This window comes from Hakea prostrata, chromosome 8 (assembly GCF_041222555.1).
Source record: "Hakea prostrata isolate BN-2017 chromosome 8, UWA_Hpros_2, whole genome shotgun sequence".
NCBI lineage: Eukaryota > Viridiplantae > Streptophyta > Magnoliopsida > Proteales > Proteaceae > Hakea > Hakea prostrata.
This window is the reverse complement of record NC_142607.1, coordinates 14,422,405-14,444,583: the sequence shown is the minus strand read 5'-3', so window position 1 is coordinate 14,444,583 and position 22,179 is coordinate 14,422,405. Positions and strand designations below refer to the sequence as shown.

Genomic DNA, 22,179 nt, shown 5'->3' with positions numbered 1-22,179 from the left:
TAGGAAGAAGACTGAAACACGCTTGGCTTTCCATTTACAGAGTGTGGGGTCAAAAGAGTTAATCTGCAAAGTTCATAACTCAATAGGGATTAACGGAGAATGGTTCAAAAGAAACGATCATAATAAATGCGGTCCACTCCATTTGATAGAGGTCGATTCATACACTCTTATATTCATACTCATCCACTGCATGCTTTGCAAATCTAGACAAAAACGAATCTCCTTTAGTTTCTTTTCACGAGCAGTAGCTTTCTTCTAGCACTTTGTAGCAGCGATTTTGGACCCAGGACTAGCTAAGATGATAAAAAAGCATGAACTGTAAAGATCCACCACTCTCTCTCTCTCTCTCTCTCTCTCTCTAACTCTATGTGAATGTGAACACAGAGAGGGCGATAGAGATATGGCTGAAACAAATTCAGGGTCCTCTGAAGAGCAACCATATGATAGAGGGAGCACAATGACAACAGAGATCATTGAGGTAGAAGATAATAATACAAGTTCCACAAGTAGCAGAGATGCAGGAGGGGAAGCCAAGGATATATATGTTGCAGTTGGCAAGGATGACCTTGATGTCTTGACATGGGCACTTGATCATGCTCTTGGACCCGGAAGTTGTGTATACCTCATCCATGTTTACCCTCCTATTCATTACATCCCCACACCTGGTAAGCTTTTCTTACAGGCAACCTTCCAGCATCTCTGTCACACCTCTTTAAACCCCTTTAACACTGAAAGACTCCTAATGAAATCACTGGCTGTGCTCTGTTTTGTTGTGTTAGTTGGGAGGCTATCAAGGAGCCAATTCAGTCGAGAACAACTGAGGCCTTACATCCAGGAAGAGAATGCCAGGAGGCGAACCCTCTTGCAGAAATATATCAGCCTTTGCAGCCAAGCTAAGGTAAACACTGCTGATTTGCAAAATCTGCACATCATAGACGTTAGAACTGATACTGATCATTTCCATTAATTTTCTCAGGTGGCTGTAGATACAATACTTATAGAGAGCGATTTCACGTCCAAGGCAATCCTAGAACTCATTCCTGTTCTCAATATTACCTTCCTTATTATGGGAACGAAACGGCTGCACTCTAGGTGACCATAGCAGAACCCGAAGTAGTCTAGATTGGATTTAGTTTCCAGCAATTAAAGTGTTCTGAGCTTTTTGTCTTTGCATTGGCAATGTTCTTTCTAAGCCTCCTCATTTTGCAGGAGGTTGAGGAAGGGCCTTGGGAAAGGAGAATTTGTCAAGAAAAATGCCCCACCCTTCTGTGAGGTTGTCATTGTTTGTGATGGGAAAAAGGTTGGGGATAGGCAACAGAGTGGAGATGAACCTTCTTTGCTGCCATCAAGTAGCCGGAGGCCAGAAACAGAACGGCACCCAGAGTGGAACTTCTTTGAATGTGTTTGCTTTTCAGGGAAATTCAGTTGAGTTCTATGTTACCTGGATCACAGCAAGCACATCTGCTGAATGCCCTCTCTTTGTATATTATGTTGAAGGAACAGAGATGGGCGTGCTTTGTGATTGCTGTTGAGAAATTCAACTTGTACTGAGAATCGATTACACATATTCCCTCAACAGAACTCACACAAATCCTTTATTCTATTATAGATGTTCTTGTGGTACAAGTGTACGACCCATTTGTGGCTACTCTTCAACAATCTGAACTTCTCTTTTTGTATGGAAAGATGATTAATTATTGCTGGTTTGTTACAGTGTGAGAAGTATTACTATGCCAGTGAAGTAAAAGATCAACTACACAAGATGTTTAGAGGAGCATCTCTATGTAGTTGGGAGAAAAAAAAGAACCATGCGGCAATATCTTGCCGTGGAAACTCGTACAGAAAGATACAACTACAATAATCAAAAGAAATCCATTTCCAAATAATTACCAGAAGGCTTCACATCAATTCCCTGCATCTTCTGATTTTTGGGTGCCTTCGGCAAATCCAATCCTTCTGATGAGTTCATCATGAATGGCTTCGGCACCCCTGGCGGATTGGTACATCGGATAAGTGCCCAATTCACGCTCTCAAAGAATGGATGTTGCTTAACTTCTGTGGCCCCTCGCTTATATGCTAGACGATTTTGTGGCTCTTTCACAAGCAAACCTCTGATCAAGTCTCTTGCAGCAAAGCTCACACTAGGTGACTCTGGAAATCTAAGGGGCTGCCCTACTACATTGAGTAGTGTAGCACGGTTGCCTGACCCCCTAAATGGAGTCTTCCCAAAGAGAAGCTCATATAGGAAGATACCAAATGTCCACCAATCTACTGCACTGCCATGCCCTTCTCCTTTGATTATTTCTGGAGCCAAGTACTCATGCGTACCTACGAAGGACATTGATCGAGCATCTGTAGGTTCTGCAATAAGTTCTGGGAGTGGACTCACCTGATTATAAACTTCATTCTTTGGTTTTATCCTCTTTTCTTTCTTGGACTTGCTTGATAGGAAGCGTGGTACAAAGCATACTGGTTGCATGCAAGATGGCTGAATTATGCAGCTTGGATCAATGCAAGAAGGTTGAACACAGTAACCAGAATTCTTTCCTGAGTTCATCTCGGTGTTTGAAGAGTTCACAAGAGTTGGGGATACTGCACATCTCAGGGAAAGATCAAAATCTGAAAGCATAATATGGCCATCCTCTCTCACTAAAACATTCTCTGGTTTAAGGTCCCTGTAAATGATCCCAAGCATATGAAGGTACTCTAAAGCTAGGAGAACCTCCGCCACAAAAAATCTGCAGAGTCACAGTTGCAGTTAGAAGACAAAGTGAAAGCCAATGCTTCCTGTTCTACTTGATCCTTCAAAAATAAATTCTCATGAAATCACCACCTTGTGACAACCAAAAAGCATGACATGGTGCAGGTTCAACTCAATAAAGACTCCATTTTCTTTAGGCAATATTCACATTTATGTGATATCTATCGTACGTGTTCATCATAAAGATGAAATTACCCATTTGGAACATGATGCTTGCCCTGAAGGGATTAAAAAGAGAAGGTAAAAATTAAGAAAGATGAGGATTCAAAGGGATTCCAAGGGCCAAACTCAAGAAAATTTTACTCATCAACGAACTGGAATTTAGGACTTCTCCAAGTAAAGTCTAAACAGGAATAATGTGTTGATATCCCATACTCAGTCTAAGATATAGAGGATGATAATATGGGACTCTTGTTCATAGCCTTTACACAAGTATGAGATGATTAATGCTTGGATTATCAGAACATGTTCCAAGCTATGATAGTACAGTGATAAGAAAGACCACATGAGTCTAATAATAGTTTATAATGTGGAGATGAATAAATTAAGAATGCCATAACATAGGGTAAACCCAATTGAACAGATTCACACAGGAATCACTCTAAAAGAATTAACAGAAGCCAATTGACATCTGAGCAAAGAAGAAAGACAATTGTGAAGAGGTTTTGCTCCTACCAAAACGAAGAACAAGGTAAAAATTGCCCCAGCTTCACATAATGCATACATTTCAGGATCACTAGAGAACTTAAATGTCTTCTGTGATATAAATTGGTATAAGGATTCTAATTAGCAGCCATAGAGGTTCTAATTACAGACAGATGGAGGACCTTCAAGACTACCAAAACTCAGACATGGGATAGAACGGATTCAGATTTACATGTTTGCAACAAATGCCTCGTAGAGCTATACGACTAGACTCATTTCATTTAGGGAGTTGCATCGCTTAAAGCAATCACCACATTTACTTGCTTCGAGATTTCTATTATTTTACAACTAAATAGAAAAATAAATTCAAATTATACCTAGCTGCAGGCTCTGGAAAAAATTTTCCAGGTTGTCTCTGGCGAACAGCATGAAGGTCACCCCCAGGACAGTACTCCATGACCAAACAGGAAAATTTTTGTGTCTCAAAGTGTGCATACAAAGTGGGCAGGAAAGGATGATCCAGAGACTGCAATATTTCTCTTTCTGTCTGGGCCCTTAGAAACTTCTTCCTAGCCTCTAGTTTTGCTTTATCCATGATCTTCATGGCATAAAAACTGCTAGTCCCGTACAACTCCGATAGGTAGACGCTACCTATATCTCCACAGCCCAACTTATCCAAAATCTTGAAGTTGTCTAACCCCAATTCCCCAGCACGAGATCGAACATTTTGAATTGCTTCCCATCTCATATCATTTGCTTTGTGGGGTTTGTTCATTCCACTGTTGAAACTGCTTAAGCTGCTCTCCTCACTAATGTCGCTGCTCGAGCTGCCTTTGCATATGCTCGTCTTCCTACTGTCTACAATATCACATGAGTTACTAACTTCGGTGGCTGCAGAACTGAACTTGGCATCTGGATTTTGGGTAGCAGTGTGGAAACTATTATTATCAGGACTAGGGCAGTAAGCAACGGGTAATTGAGATGCTAACGATAGCCCCTGTTCCTCCATAATTAGTTTACTAGGCGCCGAAACATAATCTGTTGGATTCGACGAACAATTACACACAGAATTCTCAGGATCGTCAATGGGGTATTTGACGCATGGTTGTTGCTCTGTGGCACATTCAGTTGATTCCTGCTGGCGAGAAGCTGTTTTCACCGTTCCTGTAAGAAGATTGTTCAGGGCGACGGCTGCAGGATGCTGCTCCTTGTTCGATCTGAGAGATTTCTTCAAAGATGAAGGTAACTCTTCCTTTGGCATGCGACAAACAAAGGAGAGCCACTCGTCGGTGGACTGCTTTGGCGAACCTGGCGGAGGTTGAACACGGCAAGGATTGCCGGAAAAACCAGTAGCAGAAGTCGAACCGTGAAGCTTAGACAAACAACCTACTCTATCTCCGCTCAATTCCCTTGAGCAATTGTGAGCACGAACGGTCACATCATGATTGAATTGGCCAAGAGGTTCCAGGCGAATGGCGGTCGATATGTCCGATGTCGTCGCCATCAAATTGAAGCAACTCAAACTGTTTTCCAACTGGAGGATTCTGCTAGGGACAAAACATTCCAACGCAAGAATTCAGATCAAACACATCAAACCAAACCAAAGATACTCTTCAAAATTTAATTCTTTGAAATCGTAGCCAGTAAAGTAAAGTAAAATTCCAAAGATCAAAGAACCAAAAGAAGACAAAGACTTTGCCAGGACGATGAACAAGAACAATCAAGCGAAAATAGAGTTTGAAATTCAGTCAAAGAAGACTGATAAAACTAAACAGAAAAAGAAAAAGAAAAGTGGCAAGAAAACCAAGAAAAACAAAGTAATCTCACCAAGGAGTAAAAACAAAAAGAGAAAGAAGCAAAGCGAGAAAGATTACCTGATCACAAACTGCAGAGTGGGCGATCTTTCATGACTATAAAGCAATTAGACCCTTTAGAGACCCAAGAGAGAGGTTTTTTTGATCTTTTGGTATCTCAGATCCAACCTAACGAAGCAAATGGAACTGTGATGGTCCTGAAAGTTGTGTTATTCTGTTGTTTATCGTCTCAAAAGACGAGACTCGAGTCGAAGCCAAACCGAAGCTCGCAGCTGAACGCAACCCGTCTTGTTCTTGGATATTCTCTCTTTCTATTTCTTCTTCTCAGTAATCCAATCTTCACTTTCTCATATTTTGTTCTTCATTTCTCATTACCAGTTACAATTGAAGAAGATATCAGAGAAAAATCACTACTTCACTAGGTCGTGAAGGTGTTTCAATGGAATTGCAGAGTCGAGTCTGTTTCTGGTTTCAAGAACCCGAATCTACGGTATCTATACGCTCGGGATTATGGTATTTGAAAGATTCCGATCCAACAACCGCAAGAGGATAACAGATCGAAGCAGGACACACAAGAGTAAAAGCGTTTAACGGCTCTGATTTGATTGGATTAAGATAATATTTTTTCTTGAACCACCAAATAACAATAATTAATCCCACGTAAGGATTGAGGAAGTTCGGATATCCGAATGGAATCCTTTTCTTATTTGGGGTGGAGTGGGCCCAGTGGGGTCACATGCTTGCACGTGAACAGGAACGGGTGCATGGGGAGATTTCGGATCACCTCTCCATCAGCCTTTACCTGGACCTATTAAGTTATTTTATTATTATTTAGACCTATGAACTTTATTCCTATTATGTGATTGATAAACGTATGTAATAAAATATTTTTTATAATAAAAATCTTAAATTATTTTTTGATAAAAATAAATTTATACAAAAGACTAGTGAAAAACTCATGCAAAGCTTGAATAACCTAGGAGAGGATAACGGCAATTTAATTTGGTTGGTGACTAGGATGACCGGGCATTTCAAGCCAAGATGTTTACCATGTGGTTAATAGACCTTGGTAAAAAATAAAAAACTATAAAAATCAAGATCCAACGAATTTGCACTAGTTTACTTTGAGAGCTTTTTTAAAATATTTTCATTAAAAGTCTAAGTTTGGCCCTAATGGTCAAATCGGTTAGATCGAAATCATAGTCTAAATTTAAGACTTGAGCCTTGAGGAGCATGTCAAGACTGGACTAGGGCATGCATGATTAGGGTTACAATCCGGTCAAGGGGTCATCACTATCCCAGCATGTCCCAACCTACCACTTTATAGGTTATACATGGAAGTACATATCATTTTATGGTTACGTAGCTAGGATCAAGGTTAAGGTCAAGGTCAAAATTGTGATCAGGGTCAATATCCAATTTGGCTTAGCCTTATATGAAGAAAGTTAAGATTTGAATTGGACCACGGTCATAGTTAATGTCTAACTTAACTTCCTTGTATGATATGATATACAAGGTCAAAACCATCGTGTTAAAAAGTCCAGGATTTTTTGACGGGAGAGTACATACTCTTACAATATTACCTTTTTGATGGGAGAGTACATACTAATCCTTTGGTGTTTCTTTACCGCATAATAAGGATAGGGCTCGCACTTAAATATTGATAAAATAATTCAAAGGTAAAATCTCCAGTGGGTTCTATATGAGCCCACCTTATTGTATGTGGAAAAACGTCAAGGTGATCTAGACTCTGTCAATATCATCCATCGTTCTACATCAATATTAACACGAATCAATTGATAAGACTAATCCAACAATGATTCTTCAAACACGTCCCATAATGAAGGCTCCAGAGTAGCCGACCTGTTTCTAAAATTACTTGGACTAGATTAGTTTGCCGATTCAGGAATGACACTTGGTTTGTGCCCTAGTTTAATGGAGACGTGAAGTCCCAATCTGAGGCAAGGTTTGTGGCTTTTTTATTGAGGTTCAATCATGTTACATCCCAAAAGATGCAAAGCAAACGCTTCTAAGAGTTTTTTATGAATTTCTTTGTCATGGGTTCGACCTTTGCAAACGACAAAGCTCCCTCTGAAGATGTAATTAAACTGGTCCGAATGTACCTTCAAAAAAAAAAAAAAAACCATTCAGACTACATGAATGGATATGGAAACAGCGAGTTGAGATGCTGGAAACCAAAACTTTGTAGAGTGGCAAATTAAACCTGTCTGGTGAATATATATCACTTAAATTTAGATGGGTGGATGTGCTTTTGACACATCAGCACTTGCAATCCCCCCTTACAGTTTGAGAAATCCCCACTGTAAATTCTTTTGAAATGTTTCCTGTGATCTTCCTAGCATGTTTAAAATATCAATATCATGGATAAATTTTTAATGATAAAGAGAATTATAGAAAAATCACTATTTTTTGTAGCTTTTCACTTGTTATGTTTTTATAACAAAATAATAGAGATTTTTAATTATTATATAGTAATATTTTTTGTTTAAATATTAGCAGCATAAAGTTTGTAATCGTAATTCAACCACTCTCATTGTTAAATCCTGGCTTCACCTTTGTCCATGTATGAACTGTAGCATTTGGTCGGAGAAAAGCTCTAATGGCAAAGACAAGCGAGTAGATAGGTAATTATATTTTATAAATTTTCAATTATTTTTGTTTGTGTAAGAAACTAATATAGAATTTGAATATTTGGCAAGCTTTTGTTTATCAAATATCAATGGTAGATATTTTGTAGTCATTGTTCTTGGTCGATGTTAAATCTTGGCTTTGCCCCGATTAGTAGAAAAGATGTTTGTATTGAATGAGTTGGGTATGGATCGGGTCGGTTCTGTGTCCAAGTACCCATTTAATATAATAAATTGATTTATTTCAGTTAGGGCTACGTTTGGTTCTTTATGCATATCTCGCATCAGCTTGAATGTTATTCCCTCTCGTCTCAGTGTCTTGTTCAACTTCCAGTCTCGCCCTTCCGTCGCCGTAAACCTCATTTTTGATCTGCGGCGCCGGCGGTGCTGTCATTTGACTCGCCGAGTCGATTTGCTACATTCTCGAAGGATATGGATGCTTCACTAGAAGATGAAACTAACGAAGTTAAAACATCCGAGCACGCTGAAGACCACAAGTCTCAACCTCACGCAGGAAAATCCAGTCCTGGGTATTTGTTTATTCACCTTGTTTCACTCTTGCGTTTCCCTTTTCTTCGTCTTTAAGCTGTTAGTATACTTTCTTTGAAGTTTTGATGAATACAGACGACATGTGTCTCATTGTTGTAGACCTCATCTTATTGGGTTCTGTTTATTTTTCCATAAAATCGATTTTATTTTTATGTTTATGTTGGTTTGTTCCATGTTCATGGCTCTGCGACATTAAGAAGATTCACGGTCGAATTCCCTTAACTGTGGACGAAACCCTCATTTCCTCCTTTTTAACATTTTCTTATTCTTTTCGCCTAGTTATATGTTTGTTTTGTGCGAACCCATTTTATCTTCAATTGCTACTTGGGGTATTTTCATGGAAACATCATTTCCTTTGTCTTTCGGATGTACCCTATTGTGTTAGTCTCGATAGAAGAGTAACTCAACTTCTTGTGCAGTCCATCTATCCAAGATTGATTCTTTTGTTATAACTAAAGCTACTTCCTGTAGTGTACGCCTTTTGATACCCATTCCCATGGTCATTCCTTCTAGCTCCTCTGTTTTGTCTTTTAGGGAACTTAGTATTATGTGACCATTGCTTTGTTTCTGAGTTTTTACTATGTGTATTTGCAGAAAGATTTTCGTTGGAGGTTTAGCGAAGGAGACAACTCTCGGTTTGTTATTGATCTTATGAGTAGTATCCAATTCAATCTGACTACCATCTTGGTCTCATATTCGTGGTTTTGTTTTCATTTGTATTTGATTGTGTTCCTACAGATCAATTCACCACATATTTTGCTAAGTATGGTGAAATTACGGATTCCGTTGTGATGAAAGATCGGATAACGGGGCATCCTCGTGGGTTTGGATTCGTGACTTATGCAAATCCGTCCGTGGTAGATGAAGTCATTGAAGAGACTCATATTATCAATGGAAAACAAGTATGGTTTACTTTTGATTCAAACATCTGGTTTGGTTTTTGTTGTGCATGTTTCAGTTGCTTCATCTTCAAGTGTCTGCTTTGGTGTTTGTGCTGGAAAATTTAGGTTGAAATCAAACGGACCATTCCAAGAGGAACCACTGACCCAAAGGATTCTAGGACAAAGAAGATATTTGTTGGTGGAATTCCCACAACTGTGACAGAAGGTGTTTTTTTCAATATTTCTCGTCTTCTTTCTTTATTTCTACTAATGGACTTTTATTAGCAGTGTTCAATATTGAAAACTGAGTGCTGAAAGAAAAAAAAGAAGAGAAAGACAAACAAATAAACGAAAGAAAAAGAAGAGGAAGAAGCAAACAGAAGAAGAAAAACCCCATCTCACTGAGCTATGTTAATTAAGTGGCAGTCTGATTGGTGATACTGTATTTGGATTTGTATACAATGATAACAATACACTCCCTTAAAGGAAGGGGAAAAAAATATTAATTAGATACTAGTTAGCTAGAAGTCTGTAAATGATGCCTTTTCTTTTTCAGAAGTTTTTGGTAAGCCTATAATGTCACACATCTAAGCAGGCTGAGATGTGTCTCAGTCTTGGGGTGGACATGTCTCAGTCTTGCTGTGAGCTCCAAATATGAAAAGCTTGTGTTAGTAAGGTGTTTATCCTGGGTTCACTTTGTAGAAACTGAAACCTATAGGCTGTGAAATGGGGGGTGGGGTGGGGAGAGGAACTAAAGGAAGAGCATTCAAAAAACCATGAAGAAAATGCAGGGTTTGGCATTTTCACTGACAGTGAGAAAAGGGTTACAAGCTCTCTTGTTCGCAGCTCTCTGTGGACAAAGAATTCCCCATTATTGTAATAACCCATATCACTACCATTTTTAAGGGGAAAACAAAGAGATAAGGGCTGTTAACAGGCCCTTGGAGATGGCCCACAACTTCTAGTTAGACTCCAAATCTGCTAGTCTGTATGCCCTACAGAAGATTGTAACCTGTCATGCATTTAATGACTGAGTCATGCCAAGCTTGAACAAGGAAGGCAGCTTCTGTACTGGGATCTAAGGGTCTGGGTTGGTAACTTTAACTCAAGCTAATATCATGGTGAGCCATGCAAGCATGGCTTATTTGACTTCCTTATTAGTTGCGTTGTATTTTCAACTCCAGTCACTAATGTTTTCCTTACCTTGAGTTTGGTAGATGAGTTTAAGGACTTCTTTGCAAAGTTTGGAGAGGTTACGGAGAACCAGATCATGCGGGATCATGCCACCAGTCGTTCTCGTGGCTTTGGATTTATTACATTTGACTCAGAACAAGCTGTTGATGATCTCTTGGCTGAGGGGAATAAGCTTGACTTTGCTGGAGTTCAGGTGAGTTCTGAATCTGTTGCATCACTGTTGTTATGATGATGTTGGTTGGAAAGATCATGAATTCCCTAATATCTTCTTTCACAAGGCAAGAAAATTTCGTCTTATTTGTGCTCTACAATTTGATTTGTTTGTGAAGAGGGTTAGGCAGGAGCACTTGTTTCGCCTATATTAAGTTTATGTGCTTGCCTGATGCTGCTGTTGGTAGAATATCAACATTTTCTTTTGCTGATAACCTTTTATAAAAATGTTCCTTCCTTGTTCATTTCATTAGCCCTGCATTGTACCAGACTCCTCTCAATGGTTTTTCAGAATAAGAATGTAATAATGCTCCTCTTTTGTTGTAGGTGGAAATAAAAAAGGCTGAACCAAAGAAACCCTCAAACCTGGCTCCTCCACTACCCAAGCGTTTTAGTGATCCTAGGGCCACTTTTGGTGGGGCTTCTGTTGATGATTATGGTGGGTATGGTGTTGGTGCTGCTGGCTTTGGTGCTAGTTCTTACAGGTCTGGAAGGGGTTATGGGGGTAGAACTGGTGCATTTGGTGGATATGATGGGGCTGAGTTTGGTGGTGGGTATGGAGGTTATGGTGGTAGCAGCCTAGGATCTTATAGGGGAGATCCCACTCTGGGCTACTCTAGCCGCTATGGTGGAAGCTTTGGTAGAGATTATGGTTTAGCAGGTAGTTATGGTGGTGCAACTAATGGGTATGGGCGATATGGAAGTGCCAGTGGGGCTTATGGTAGTGCAGCTGATGGTTACGGACGATATGGAAGTGGCAGTGGTGCATATGGTGGTGCTTTTGATTCCAGCCTTGAAGGTGGTTATGGAGGCTCTGTTGGAGGCTCGTTGTATGGTAATAGAGGGGCTTATGGAGGTAGCAGGAGTAGCAGATACAATCCTTATGGAAGGTAGCTGAGGACCACGAAAGAAGGCATTTGAAATCATCCCGTGGAGGATTAAAATTTGTCTGTAGCTTCAAACAATTTTTACTTTGATGCCTCGTGCATGTTCTTACTCTCAGAGTTCGTGAAGCAAGGACATGGTTGTCTTCAATATGAGAAGAGTTTGGCCATCTCTTCATTGTTCCCCGTTCTGTTTCTCTTTCTTTACCAAAGACTGCAAGGATGGGTCTTTTTCCACCTGCCGTGAATGAAGAAATTATTTAGATGTTTTAATGTTTGGTCTTTTTAACTCTTCTCTTCCTGTGGTAGGTTTTGCACCTTTTAATGGTGTTGCCATTTTGCGACTTTTTCTGATCCCTGATATTGGATCCTGGAAAATTATTTCTGGAACTTCTTGGGGGGGGTTTTTTAATGATTCGCTTGCCACCATTGAATGTTTCTGCTGTGAAAATACCACTTGGGAGACTAAAACCTTAAATCATTCTTATGCAACTGTAGTAAGCATCTAATTTCTTGGAAACTTTACTTTCCTCATTGAAAAGGAAAAAATGTGGGTATCTTTTGCATTTGGGTGGGACGTACACTAGCCATTTCTTTTTCCGGGTCACAGTAGATGTTCTGAATCTGAATTTGTTTGTCAATTCTACATATTTCTCCACTCTTGTTGAGAGTTTCTTCTTTTGTTTTTTTTTGTTTTTTTTTTTTTTTGGTAATCAACAATCTTATTCAACGCGGGCAAGGGGTGGGGAGGAACATAATTCCACCAACCACCCAGTGGAAGATGGCCAATCTTTCGGGCCCGAGACCGAAAGGGCCTTCCTGGCTAAGAGATCTGCAATCACATTAGAACTCCTAGGATTAAAGGCAGGGATACAATGTGTAAAGTTATCCATTAAATAATGGATATCTTGGATCAGTGGGTCCACTACCATCGGGGGTTGAAGCTCACCATCAAGGTACCTGATTATCTGTTTACAGTCAGACTCAATTAAAATTGACTCGTAACCGCATGCAAGTGCCTCCAATAATCCTGCTCTAAAAGCAAGTATTTCACCTTCTTCAGCTGAATTATAGGTCCCAGGTACTGATGAAGCACTCAATAGCTTTCCTTCGGCATCTCGAATAATAATACCTGCACCACCCTTCTTATTTCTTGCAACCCATGAGGCATCTACATTCACTTTCACAAATCCTCTTGGAGTTTCTTCTTTTGTTGCTAATTAACAATCTATTTTGGTCGTTGCTTTTGTTTTTGATGGAACGAAAAACATGTTAAACAGAGAGGCTAAAACATAAAACAACCCTGAAATCGTCCTGGTGAAGGTACTTAACCTTCGTTAGCATGACATGCTTCAGGTTCACCCTGGTAAATTTTCTTTTCTCCCAACTGGAGATTTTATGCCACGGGGTGGGATAACTATTCTATACACACACGCTTCACCCCTGGCCCCAATGAGATGGAACTATTAATACGATCACTCAGAATTGATCGTTTATCTAATCAAAAGTAATTGACAAAAAGAGCCATCGAAACACTGGATCACATCATCCGACAAAAAATTACCTGCAAACATAATTTGAAAAAAAAAACTCCTATAAAGTATTACCACTGGCTAGAACTACAATGTCAAAATTTTCTAGGCAAACAACTAATAATTTTGAACAACTTTCCTACACAATTTCATCTACAAGAGTAAAATACACCACAAAAGGATGAAAGGCTAGACTCTACTGTGTCAAATCTCAGCTTGATGGGGTTGCCAAACCCATGAATTTAGAATGTATTCTGTGGATTGAATCTCCTCCTCCCTTCTCGTTTATAGTATGGAGTCTCATCGATTGTCCTCCTCACGTAATCTACGAAAGGCTGTGGTGTCCGAGGGGTTTGCTCTGAGCTATAATCCGCTGTACCACGTTGAGGTGTGACAGGTGCAGGAGTACTTGGTGTGGCGGGAAGAGATTGTTGGGACCTGTCAGGTCGGTCGAGGAACCACATGAAGATGGCAACAGTAAGTATCAAAGCAGTGAAGCTTCCAATTATAACAGCCCATATGGCAAAACTCCTCGTCTTTGAGCCTGCTCCTTCTCCAGGCTCATAGCTAACATTTATATCTGCACTTTGACCTGTAATACAAACCATTACCGTAGCTTGTCAAAACATCATATTGGCTTAGAAACCCTCTTCAATTCCATGAGCACAGCAGACAAAAATATGGTACGGTGAAAATAATGAAAGCAGATATTTTCTGCATTGATTCCAGTTTTCATCAAAAAGCAACCATCCCTGACTGGTTTGTTTTTGAACCATTCAATTCAACAATCTGGTAATGGAAAAAGGCAGTTTATATTTTTGCATATTGGAGATTCTGGGAGCCACATGTTGAACAGAGAATTCTCATAATGTTCAGGACAAGGTGTTTGTTACTCCCAACAGACAATTTTTCTGTGCTTTTAGTTGATTCCTCATTATCTAAACGCTGCCTTAAGTTAATTGCCTTGAAAAAAAGTTAAATTTCTCTCCAGGTATAAGCAAAAATGAGCAACTAATGATGGAATAATTCAGTGCCAGAAATAATCATAATTCCTTGAGCGCCAAAAATAATTTTCATAAAGTGGGGAAGAAACAAAAATTGAGAATGTTGATTAAGGTGCATTCCCCTACCAGTGGCTGGGAGTGTAATGATGATTCTGTCTTTGAATCTTTCAGCTTTCAGAACCTTGACCTGTATTTAACAATAAGCAAAATGATTGTAACTAAAAGATTAAATTCAGGATCCAAGATGTTAACCCTATCTAGAATAGTCGCATAATTTAGTTAGAATCAGGGAAAAAGAATTGTGTACACCTCATATACAGCACGCCCACCAATCCCATGATCTTCCCTGTAGATTGGACTGACCAACATCAAGTCTCTACCTTGCCAGTGGATTTCGACATCTGCAATGAAAATAATCCATCAACATCTATCATGATTCCTAATTTAAGAAGATTACTGACCATAAAGAAGCCTTGTAAAAAGCCAGCCTCCAGCCCTCTACCATAATATAAATACATGCTATATATACATCCTGCTTTATATTGCAATCAGAAGAGATTGTAAATATTTCAGATTAGTCAACAGGAGGGAATGGTTGGGAACTTAGGATCATTTTTCTGGCTTATGTTTTACCTCAGTGTATGAAGCTGAGGCAAAACAGAAGGCAGACTACTAGCATAATGCATAACAGCAAGCTTCGTCCATCAAGGTGCAGGTATCCACTCTACGATACAAACATGTTAGACAAAATTACCTGTATTTCCCACAACTGTAATAAAACTCTTGTTGGACGCCGGTGTCAAATCCAACTGCATCAATTCCTGAAACAGAAAAACATGGTACATGAATCATTACAGAATTATGAAAAGACCTTACTAATTGCTTCAGTACTAAATAGTATCAAAGGGGGCAAAGTGCACTCTTGCCTTAATATCAAAGGGGCAAAGTGCACTTTGCAGCAATCCATATCTGGCCACACATTGGGACGTTCCTCTAACACTCTTCCTTCCACAGCTTCTTAACCTAGGCTTTTCGGGTTTGTGTTGAACTTTGCACTCTTGCCTTAATATAGTCTCCATTCACCCAATAAATATATGAACAGACAAGTGCCCCAAAAGTTCAATCATGAGTGCTGTTCATTCAAATATCACCAATCTGGCCATCAAGAAGTTCCTCTTGGAACAGGCGCCTGACCCACGGGGGGTGGGTTGGGCTGATACTTGATATGCACATCAGCAACATAACAACCAATGCAAAAACAGATTGAGGCAACACAAAGATTAAACATGGTTCACACAACATGATGTGCTATGTCCATGGGTGAAGCTGAAGAAGTTTTCACTAAATAATGGAAGAAAGTTACAATAGAGACATCTCAAGAACACCCAATACAGTGCTGTAAGCTCTCACTCAAAACCGAAAGTCAAGAAACCCAAAATCTCAATTGTAATTTACATGAAGACAGTGAAGCATATAAATAACCCTACAACCAGGTCGATCATCTGGTCTGGTTAAATCATACTGCAGGTGTGCCCCCCCCCCCCCAAAAAAAAAAAAAAAAAAAAGAAAAAAAAAAAAAAAAGAAAGAAAGAAAGAAAGTGTCAGCCCATTCCCCTGTCATCACAAATCTCAGAATAGAAGTCTACTTGGATCTCCACCAAAATGTTGAAGGGGGTACAAGAATTGAAGGCATCCATAGCTGATTATATTCTAATGATATATTTAAAACCATCAAACAACATGCATTTAGGCCAGAATTCTGGGTCTATACATGGCCATTGAGTTCTGCCCAATATGACCATGAAGCCAGCAAATTATGAGACTGAACTGCATATCTAAAGGCCCCAAACAGACAGCTTGGAGATTAAGTTGAGTTAAATTATCAATTGCAGGGAAACCGTTCCCCTTAGTTTTAGTTAGTATTTTGCTTCTTATGGAAGTAACAATTTCTAATAGCCCATAGGATTTATTTTTCCTAGTCAGAAAGATTCTGTTCTCAGTTTATATATTAAAAATAAATAAATTTTGTGACAGAGACTAATGACATTGAGCTCCCTCCAAATGTCTGTGTGATTCCCTCGCTGGAGGTCAGAAAACTTAGGTTTGATGCCTTTGATGATGTTGGATGGTGAGACTGGCCCAGACTAGTGGCAATGGGCTCTTTGTAATTTCAATTCGACAATAGAGACTACAAATAGAGGAGAAAAGGAGGAGAGAGGAATATAGAAAACCCAATGGAGGCTTTTATGTTTATGTGAGCCTCCTCAGAGACCAAAAAAGAATCTAAATAGACCTCAGAATTGGAGCAGTTCATGCTCTTGTTGCCCTTAAAATCTTATTCTAACACAATCAATGAATACTAAATCAGAGCTTACATAAAAAATTAATAATGTTGAAGTCCTACAATTCCAGGACATACCAGCGATCACAGTGATGTTTTGGTCCATATTTTCTATCTTGTGTTTAAGGTCACCCCCCCCCCCCCCACATATATTATGTATCTCTGCCGTAGGAAGGTTAGGGGCAAAACTGTCTTTTATCTAATTCAAAATGATATATATTGGTACCCTGCAATTAGGAATCATGCGACTCTAATTTAAGGATCTCTCTACACCTTGTAACAGCTCTTTCTTCTTCTTTTTCCTCTGTTCATTGTCTTTACTTCCTTGGCTGGTTACAAAGGTCCTGGATTACAACAAATAATAGAAGAATAGTTGGATCTTGCATTACAGAGGTTACTGGTTCTTGCATTGCTGGATTCTCTTTTTGCTTGACTCTATACAACCTAACATTACAGAGATTACTGGTTCTTGGATCTGCCTTCCACATATGGATAGCTGCAAAGAACTCTAACCTGTCAAAATTCTAAAATTTAAATTTTAATTCTGCCACCAGAGTTAATTCACATATAGATTTCTAAAACTGATTTTCTAACTGAATACCCTGATTTAAAATTTTAGTTATTCATAAACTTCTCAAAACTGAATCTGATTTCTCACCCTGTTTATATTAAAGACAAAGAAAAGAACAATGGGAACAACCTTCAAGGGAAAGGGATAAAAGAAGAACTAAGACCCTAGGACACAACAATGAGCCTGTTCCTTGGGGAATCAACAACCGAGGGGTGGGGGAGGAGAAATCCTAGCTGAAACATCAAAATGGATGGCCTTCCAAATCACATATAGAGATTGGCATTTGGAAGTCCATCGCCTAAGATTGCACTCCCACCAAAGATGGGCAAAAGGTTCTGAATAAATAACACACGAAATAAGTTCTGAAAAAAGTTGAACTAGGTTAGACTATCTGACGCAGCACAACCAGAAGTTACTGTTCACGCTACAGTAGCGCGAACAGTAACCTAGTGATATTTTTCATATTTGGTGGGCCCCAAGTCCAACTTGCATGGAAATAGATTCAAATTTGGTGGGCCCAAACTTCAGCTTGCAAGGATATAAAATAGGAACTGTTTTCGTGGGAGTTGTAGAGATAATTTAGAATTTTGTTATTTATTATTGGGATAATCATGTTATCAAAGTTTTTATTTGGGTAAGATATCTAGGATAAGTTTTAGTTAGTTTTAAATTCTTAAGAGTCCTAGTAGGATCAGTCTTTTGTTAGTTTTAAATTACCAAGAGTCCTATTATAGTTGTTTTCGTATCAAGTATGTTTGTTTTGTTATTTAAACACTTGTAATCAGTTTATTGAGCATGGAATGAAAATATATGAATTGAAGCTTTAGCTTTGTGTGTTTGCAGCAGCCCCCCCCCCCTTCTCTCCTCTTTTCTTCTTCTTCTTTTTTCTTATGAGTTTTCTTCTCTCTCTTCCTCTTCTTCAAGAGTAATTCTTCTAAGATTTCCCTTCTTCCCCCTATCTTCTTTATCCTTCTTTTTACTCTATTCTGTCCCCCATTACTATCAGATTTAACATTTGGAAAAACTGGAGAAAGGGACACAGTGCACACCCAGATGCCTTTGAAGTAGCAAGCATATTTTATCTGTACGCTACAAATTACTGGAACATCTTATCTGATTACCTTCTTCATTCCCAAAATTGAAAAACCTCCAACAAAAAGTGCAGGTGCAGAACCCATGACATTCTCATCATCTAATAATGAAGCACTGACAGTGACGGGTATATCTGGTCTCATGGCTTTCGATTTGGATATTGACTGTGCTAAATACTCTGGTGAATAAGGGAGGAGGACACAATATGAAACACCGGAATCAAGATCTCTCCAAGGCTTTGCATATCTACATCCAAACAAAGAAAAGTGGAAAAATAATATGAGGACTGCACGACTCAGTAAGCAGATGAAACAATGGAGAAAAAGATAAAAACATACCCAATAAAAGGTGGGTCCACCCTGCAATCATACAGGATTTCATTTCCATTCCCAAACTTGTGACTGTGGGTATCCCTGGAGCAGAAAAAGCAATCAATAAAAATCAATTTAAGATCAAATCTGTATAGAAATTGAACATTTCACGCAGTGAGACATCCACACTACATTATCTACAAATTTGTTATACACAAGCAGGACTAGAAAATTATAAATCTCAAAATTTCAATAAAAAGATTTTTCCAAAAGATGGGGATGACAACTTGAGACTGTACCCAGGTTTGCTGAAATTTTGCGAAACTCAAATATTTCAGTTTTGCCAGGGCTTGAAACAAAACTGCATGTGATAACATAAATTGCAAATATTTCAACCAAAATTTCGTGCTTTTGATTGAGTTTCTGATGTGAACCAGATCCAGGGCTAGGGTATCTTCCACAAACCCCTACGGCCCTCTAGTACCAGCAGGGTTATTTTTGTAAATTTTCACAATTTTGGTTGAGGCCACTTAGGGTTTAGTGGGGTCCAGTATGTTTGTGTGACCCTAGATCTACTTTTATTTTTGAGTTTGAGTCATTATTGGAGAAATTATCAAAGAGTCCTTGCTACGTCAAGTTTCCTAAGGTTGTAAAGTAGTCCTCTGGTTTTGTTCTACTTCTTGCAAGAATTCCATATCTACTTTTAGATCTCAATTTGGACTCTTTTGGAGTGAGATATGACCATGTTAGATGTATTAAAAATGGAGATGGTAAAGTACTAGTATGTGATGAGGACATTAAGAAAAGATGAAAGTTTTATTTCTCTAGTCTACTAAACGAGCATATTTCAAGCACCTGTGATTCAGACGATTACACCATTCACCAAGGCACTAATTTTCGAACGTATATATAGAGAATTTCAATGACTAAAGTAAAAGAAGCACTAAGGAGGATGAAATTGGGCAAGACACAAGGTTTTGATGAAATCTTAATAGAAGTATGGAAGAGCTTAGGAACCCATGGCTAGATTATGAGCAGAAGAAAAATGCCAAATGCATGGAGAAGCATCATGGTTCCAATTTTCAAAAATAAAGGAAATATTTAATAACTATAGGGGCATTAAACTGATGAGCCATACTATCAAAATTATGGGAGAAAGTAATTGAAACCCTTTTGGTCACTTAACCACAATTACCGAGAACCAGTTTGGGTTTCAGCTGGGAAGACCTACAACAGAGACTATTTACCTAATTAGGAGACTTATAGAAAGATATAGAGTGTGTAGGAAAGACCTTTTATATGGTATTTATTTACCTAGAAAAAACTTATAAAATAGAGCGTTAATTATCGCATGTACTTGAGAAAAGAAGTGTTGCAAGTAAATATATAGACATAGTTAAGGATATGTATGATGATTCAATGACAAGTGTATGAACGGCAAGGGGACAAAGTAATGAATTCCCAATTACAGTTGGGCTACATGATCAACTTCAAGCCCATATTTATTTGCACTTGTAATTGATGAATTAACCAAAGACATTAAAAACGAGGTCCCTTGGTTTATGCTTTTTGCTAATGATATTGTGTTGATAGATGAGACTCAAGTGGGGATTATTACAAAGTTAGAATCATGGAGAGTAGCTTTGGAATCAAGAGGTTTCAAACTAAGTAGAACGAAGATAGAATATCTAGTTTGTAACTTTAGTCATGATCGGGCAGATGATGAGGTGGTGAGACTTGATAATAAGGAGATTCCTCATAGTGATTGTTTTAGGCACTTAGGTTTAATCATAAATAAAAGAGATGATATAGAGGATGATGTTTCCCAAAGAATTAAAATATGATGGATGCAGTGGAGAGGTGTGTCCGGGGTCTTTTGTGATCGACGAATTCTATTGAAGCTTAAAGGAAAATTCTATGGACTGTTGTTTGACCAGCTATGATGTATGGTGCAGAGTGTTGGGTTGTTAAAAAGAATCATATAGATAAATTCAGTCTAGAAGAAATGAGCATGCTGAGATGAATGATTGGCAAAACTAGGAAGGGTAAGATAATGAATGATCATATTAGAGTTGGTCTGAGAGTTGCTCCAATAAGTGATGAACTTCGAGAAAGTCATTTGAGGTGGCACGGCCATGTTCAACGAAGACCTATAAATGCCCCTATACGAAGAAGTGATATAATCCAAATTAAAGGAACTAAAAGAGCTAGGGGTAGACCTAAGATAACCTTAAGAGAATTGGTGAGAATGATATGCATAACTTAGGCTTTTTATCTAGCATGGCCTCAAAAAGAACTGATTGGAAGGCACAAATCCATGTAACCGACCCCATTTAGTTGGGACAAGGCTTATTGTTGTTGTTGTAGAGTGAGCTATGAAAGAATCCTTGTGGTGTAAGAGTCCTTAACTAGATAGGAGTTTTCAATTTGATTTGTTTTCCATGTTAAGGTCCTAGCATGGGTTCCTTCTGAAGGCTATAAATAAGCTTCACTACAATGTAATACGCAAGTTAATAATTAATGAAAAGCAGCTGACAATTGGAGGAGCAACGCCAGGAGCTTGGGGTCCCTTGGAGGGACCCTGCGGCAGCTTTAGAAGAAGATTTCTGCAGAATTTTTAAAATCTCCAGCTTCCATCCTTGCAACTCCAATTAAGTATTAACCCCCACCCCAACACCAGCCTTTTCCTTCATCTCCATTCCATCCGCAGACCATCCCCATCCCCTTCAAACCCTAGTTCCAGTATTACAGCACCCCCCCCTCCCTTTTTCACAAACCCTACCCAAGACCCATCCCTAATAGGAATTAGAATTCCCTCCCCCAACCCTACCTTCAGGCCTAGGATTCAGCCCCTTCCCTCCCATCCCCTCTAAACCCTAGAAAAATCTGAATTTCCATCTTCATTAGAAACCTAAACCCTAGAACTTCAAATTTCTAATTCTCTACAACCATTTATCCAAACCCTAAGCCCTCCAGGAATTAACTTAACCCTGAGAGACACTCGACCCTAACCCTAATGCTATTTCAAAGCCTAAAAATCCTAGATTCTAAAAACCCTAATTTCCAAAACCCTAGCCTTTTCATTTCAGTCAGAAAAATAAATTACAGAAAAAGAACAACACTGCAATTCAAAACCCTAACCTCTAAGACCTAGCCGAACCTAACCCTACCCCCCAACCCAAGAACCCCATAACCAACCTATTTCCTTCAAACATAGAGTGATTTAAACCCAAATTGATTGCCGATTCTCTTGAAGAGGATCTAGGGCTTGCATCAACCTACTAAATCCTAGATCTTGGTTCACATCAGTTTCAGTCAAATGTTCCATTTCACTGAAATTTTGTCCTAAATATTTCTTTGGGCATGCTTTAACATCACTTAGAAGTAGTAGTTTTGCAAGGCTTCCCCTGGTAAAATCAACCCTCTAATTCTCCTACATCTACTGGTGCGATACTATGGTCTTGCAAAATCCACCGTTTCTATCATGGGGTATCTCTTATGTTCCTTTATCCAGAAAGGTAAAGAACCATTGAAAAATTTCCACCCATGCTACCTGCCTTCCAGAAACAGGTGGTGGTAATGGCATCCAAAGGATCTATGATTTTAATATTGCCAGCATCCTCCCACCCTCATCTAAAAAGATTCACCAAACATGACTCTATTCGGATCAATTTGATTTACTTCAACCTTCTAAAAACAGGTTCATTTATCATCTCCTCAGGTTCATGGTCCACCCACTTGT

The 22,179-nt window shown here is 39.0% G+C and overlaps 4 protein-coding genes across 8 annotated transcripts in view; 2 read left to right on the top strand and 2 right to left on the bottom strand.

Annotated features, from left to right (window-relative positions):
• Positions 1–373: 373 nt before the first annotated feature.
• Positions 374–1,449, top strand: LOC149007141 (U-box domain-containing protein 36-like). Of its 2 annotated transcripts, XM_089164783.1 has the most exons (4): positions 374–665; positions 780–898; positions 977–1,092; positions 1,210–1,449. In XM_089164783.1, exons 1-4 carry the CDS (start codon positions 401–403, stop codon positions 1,427–1,429), a joined length of 720 nt encoding a protein of 239 aa, XP_089020909.1. In that variant the 5' UTR covers positions 374–400; the 3' UTR covers positions 1,430–1,449. The 2 variants fall into 2 exon arrangements, with proteins under 2 accessions (XP_089020909.1, XP_089020908.1); XM_089164782.1 differs by having other exon boundaries at positions 374–898.
• Positions 1,450–1,588: 139 nt separating this feature from the next.
• LOC149007140 (serine/threonine-protein kinase D6PKL1-like) lies at positions 1,589–5,688 on the bottom strand. Its single transcript, XM_089164779.1, has 3 exons — positions 5,281–5,688; positions 3,784–4,950; positions 1,589–2,738 (listed from the first exon to the last, which is right to left on the bottom strand). Exons 2-3 carry the CDS (start codon positions 4,908–4,910, stop codon positions 1,862–1,864), a joined length of 2,004 nt encoding a protein of 667 aa, XP_089020905.1. The 5' UTR covers positions 4,911–4,950; positions 5,281–5,688; the 3' UTR covers positions 1,589–1,861.
• Positions 5,689–8,140: 2,452 nt separating this feature from the next.
• On the top strand, positions 8,141–12,203 carry LOC149007139 (RNA-binding protein 1-like). 2 transcript variants are annotated; one of them, XM_089164780.1, is made up of 6 exons: positions 8,141–8,398; positions 9,012–9,052; positions 9,156–9,319; positions 9,425–9,524; positions 10,516–10,685; positions 11,030–12,179. In XM_089164780.1, exons 1-6 carry the CDS (start codon positions 8,301–8,303, stop codon positions 11,594–11,596), a joined length of 1,140 nt encoding a protein of 379 aa, XP_089020906.1. In that variant the 5' UTR covers positions 8,141–8,300; the 3' UTR covers positions 11,597–12,179. The 2 variants fall into 2 exon arrangements, with proteins under 2 accessions (XP_089020906.1, XP_089020907.1); XM_089164781.1 differs by lacking the exon at positions 8,141–8,398 and having other exon boundaries at positions 8,983–9,052; positions 11,030–12,203.
• A 625-nt stretch (positions 12,204–12,828) lies between these two features.
• Positions 12,829–22,179, bottom strand: part of EMB3012 (embryo defective 3012) — a 58,484-nt gene continuing 49,133 nt past the window's right edge. For 2 of the 3 annotated variants that reach the window (XM_089165778.1, XM_089165779.1), the window contains 6 exons: positions 18,465–18,539; positions 18,156–18,372; positions 14,877–14,943; positions 14,432–14,523; positions 14,249–14,309; positions 12,829–13,710 (listed from right to left, as the gene is read on the bottom strand). In XM_089165778.1, coding sequence (XP_089021904.1) covers positions 13,361–13,710; positions 14,249–14,309; positions 14,432–14,523; positions 14,877–14,943; positions 18,156–18,372; positions 18,465–18,539 — 862 coding nt within the window. In that variant the 3' untranslated portion in view covers positions 12,829–13,360. The remainder of the gene's footprint in view (positions 13,711–14,248; positions 14,310–14,431; positions 14,524–14,876; positions 14,944–18,155; positions 18,373–18,464; positions 18,540–22,179) is intronic. The other variant, XM_089165777.1, reaches the window with a different exon arrangement.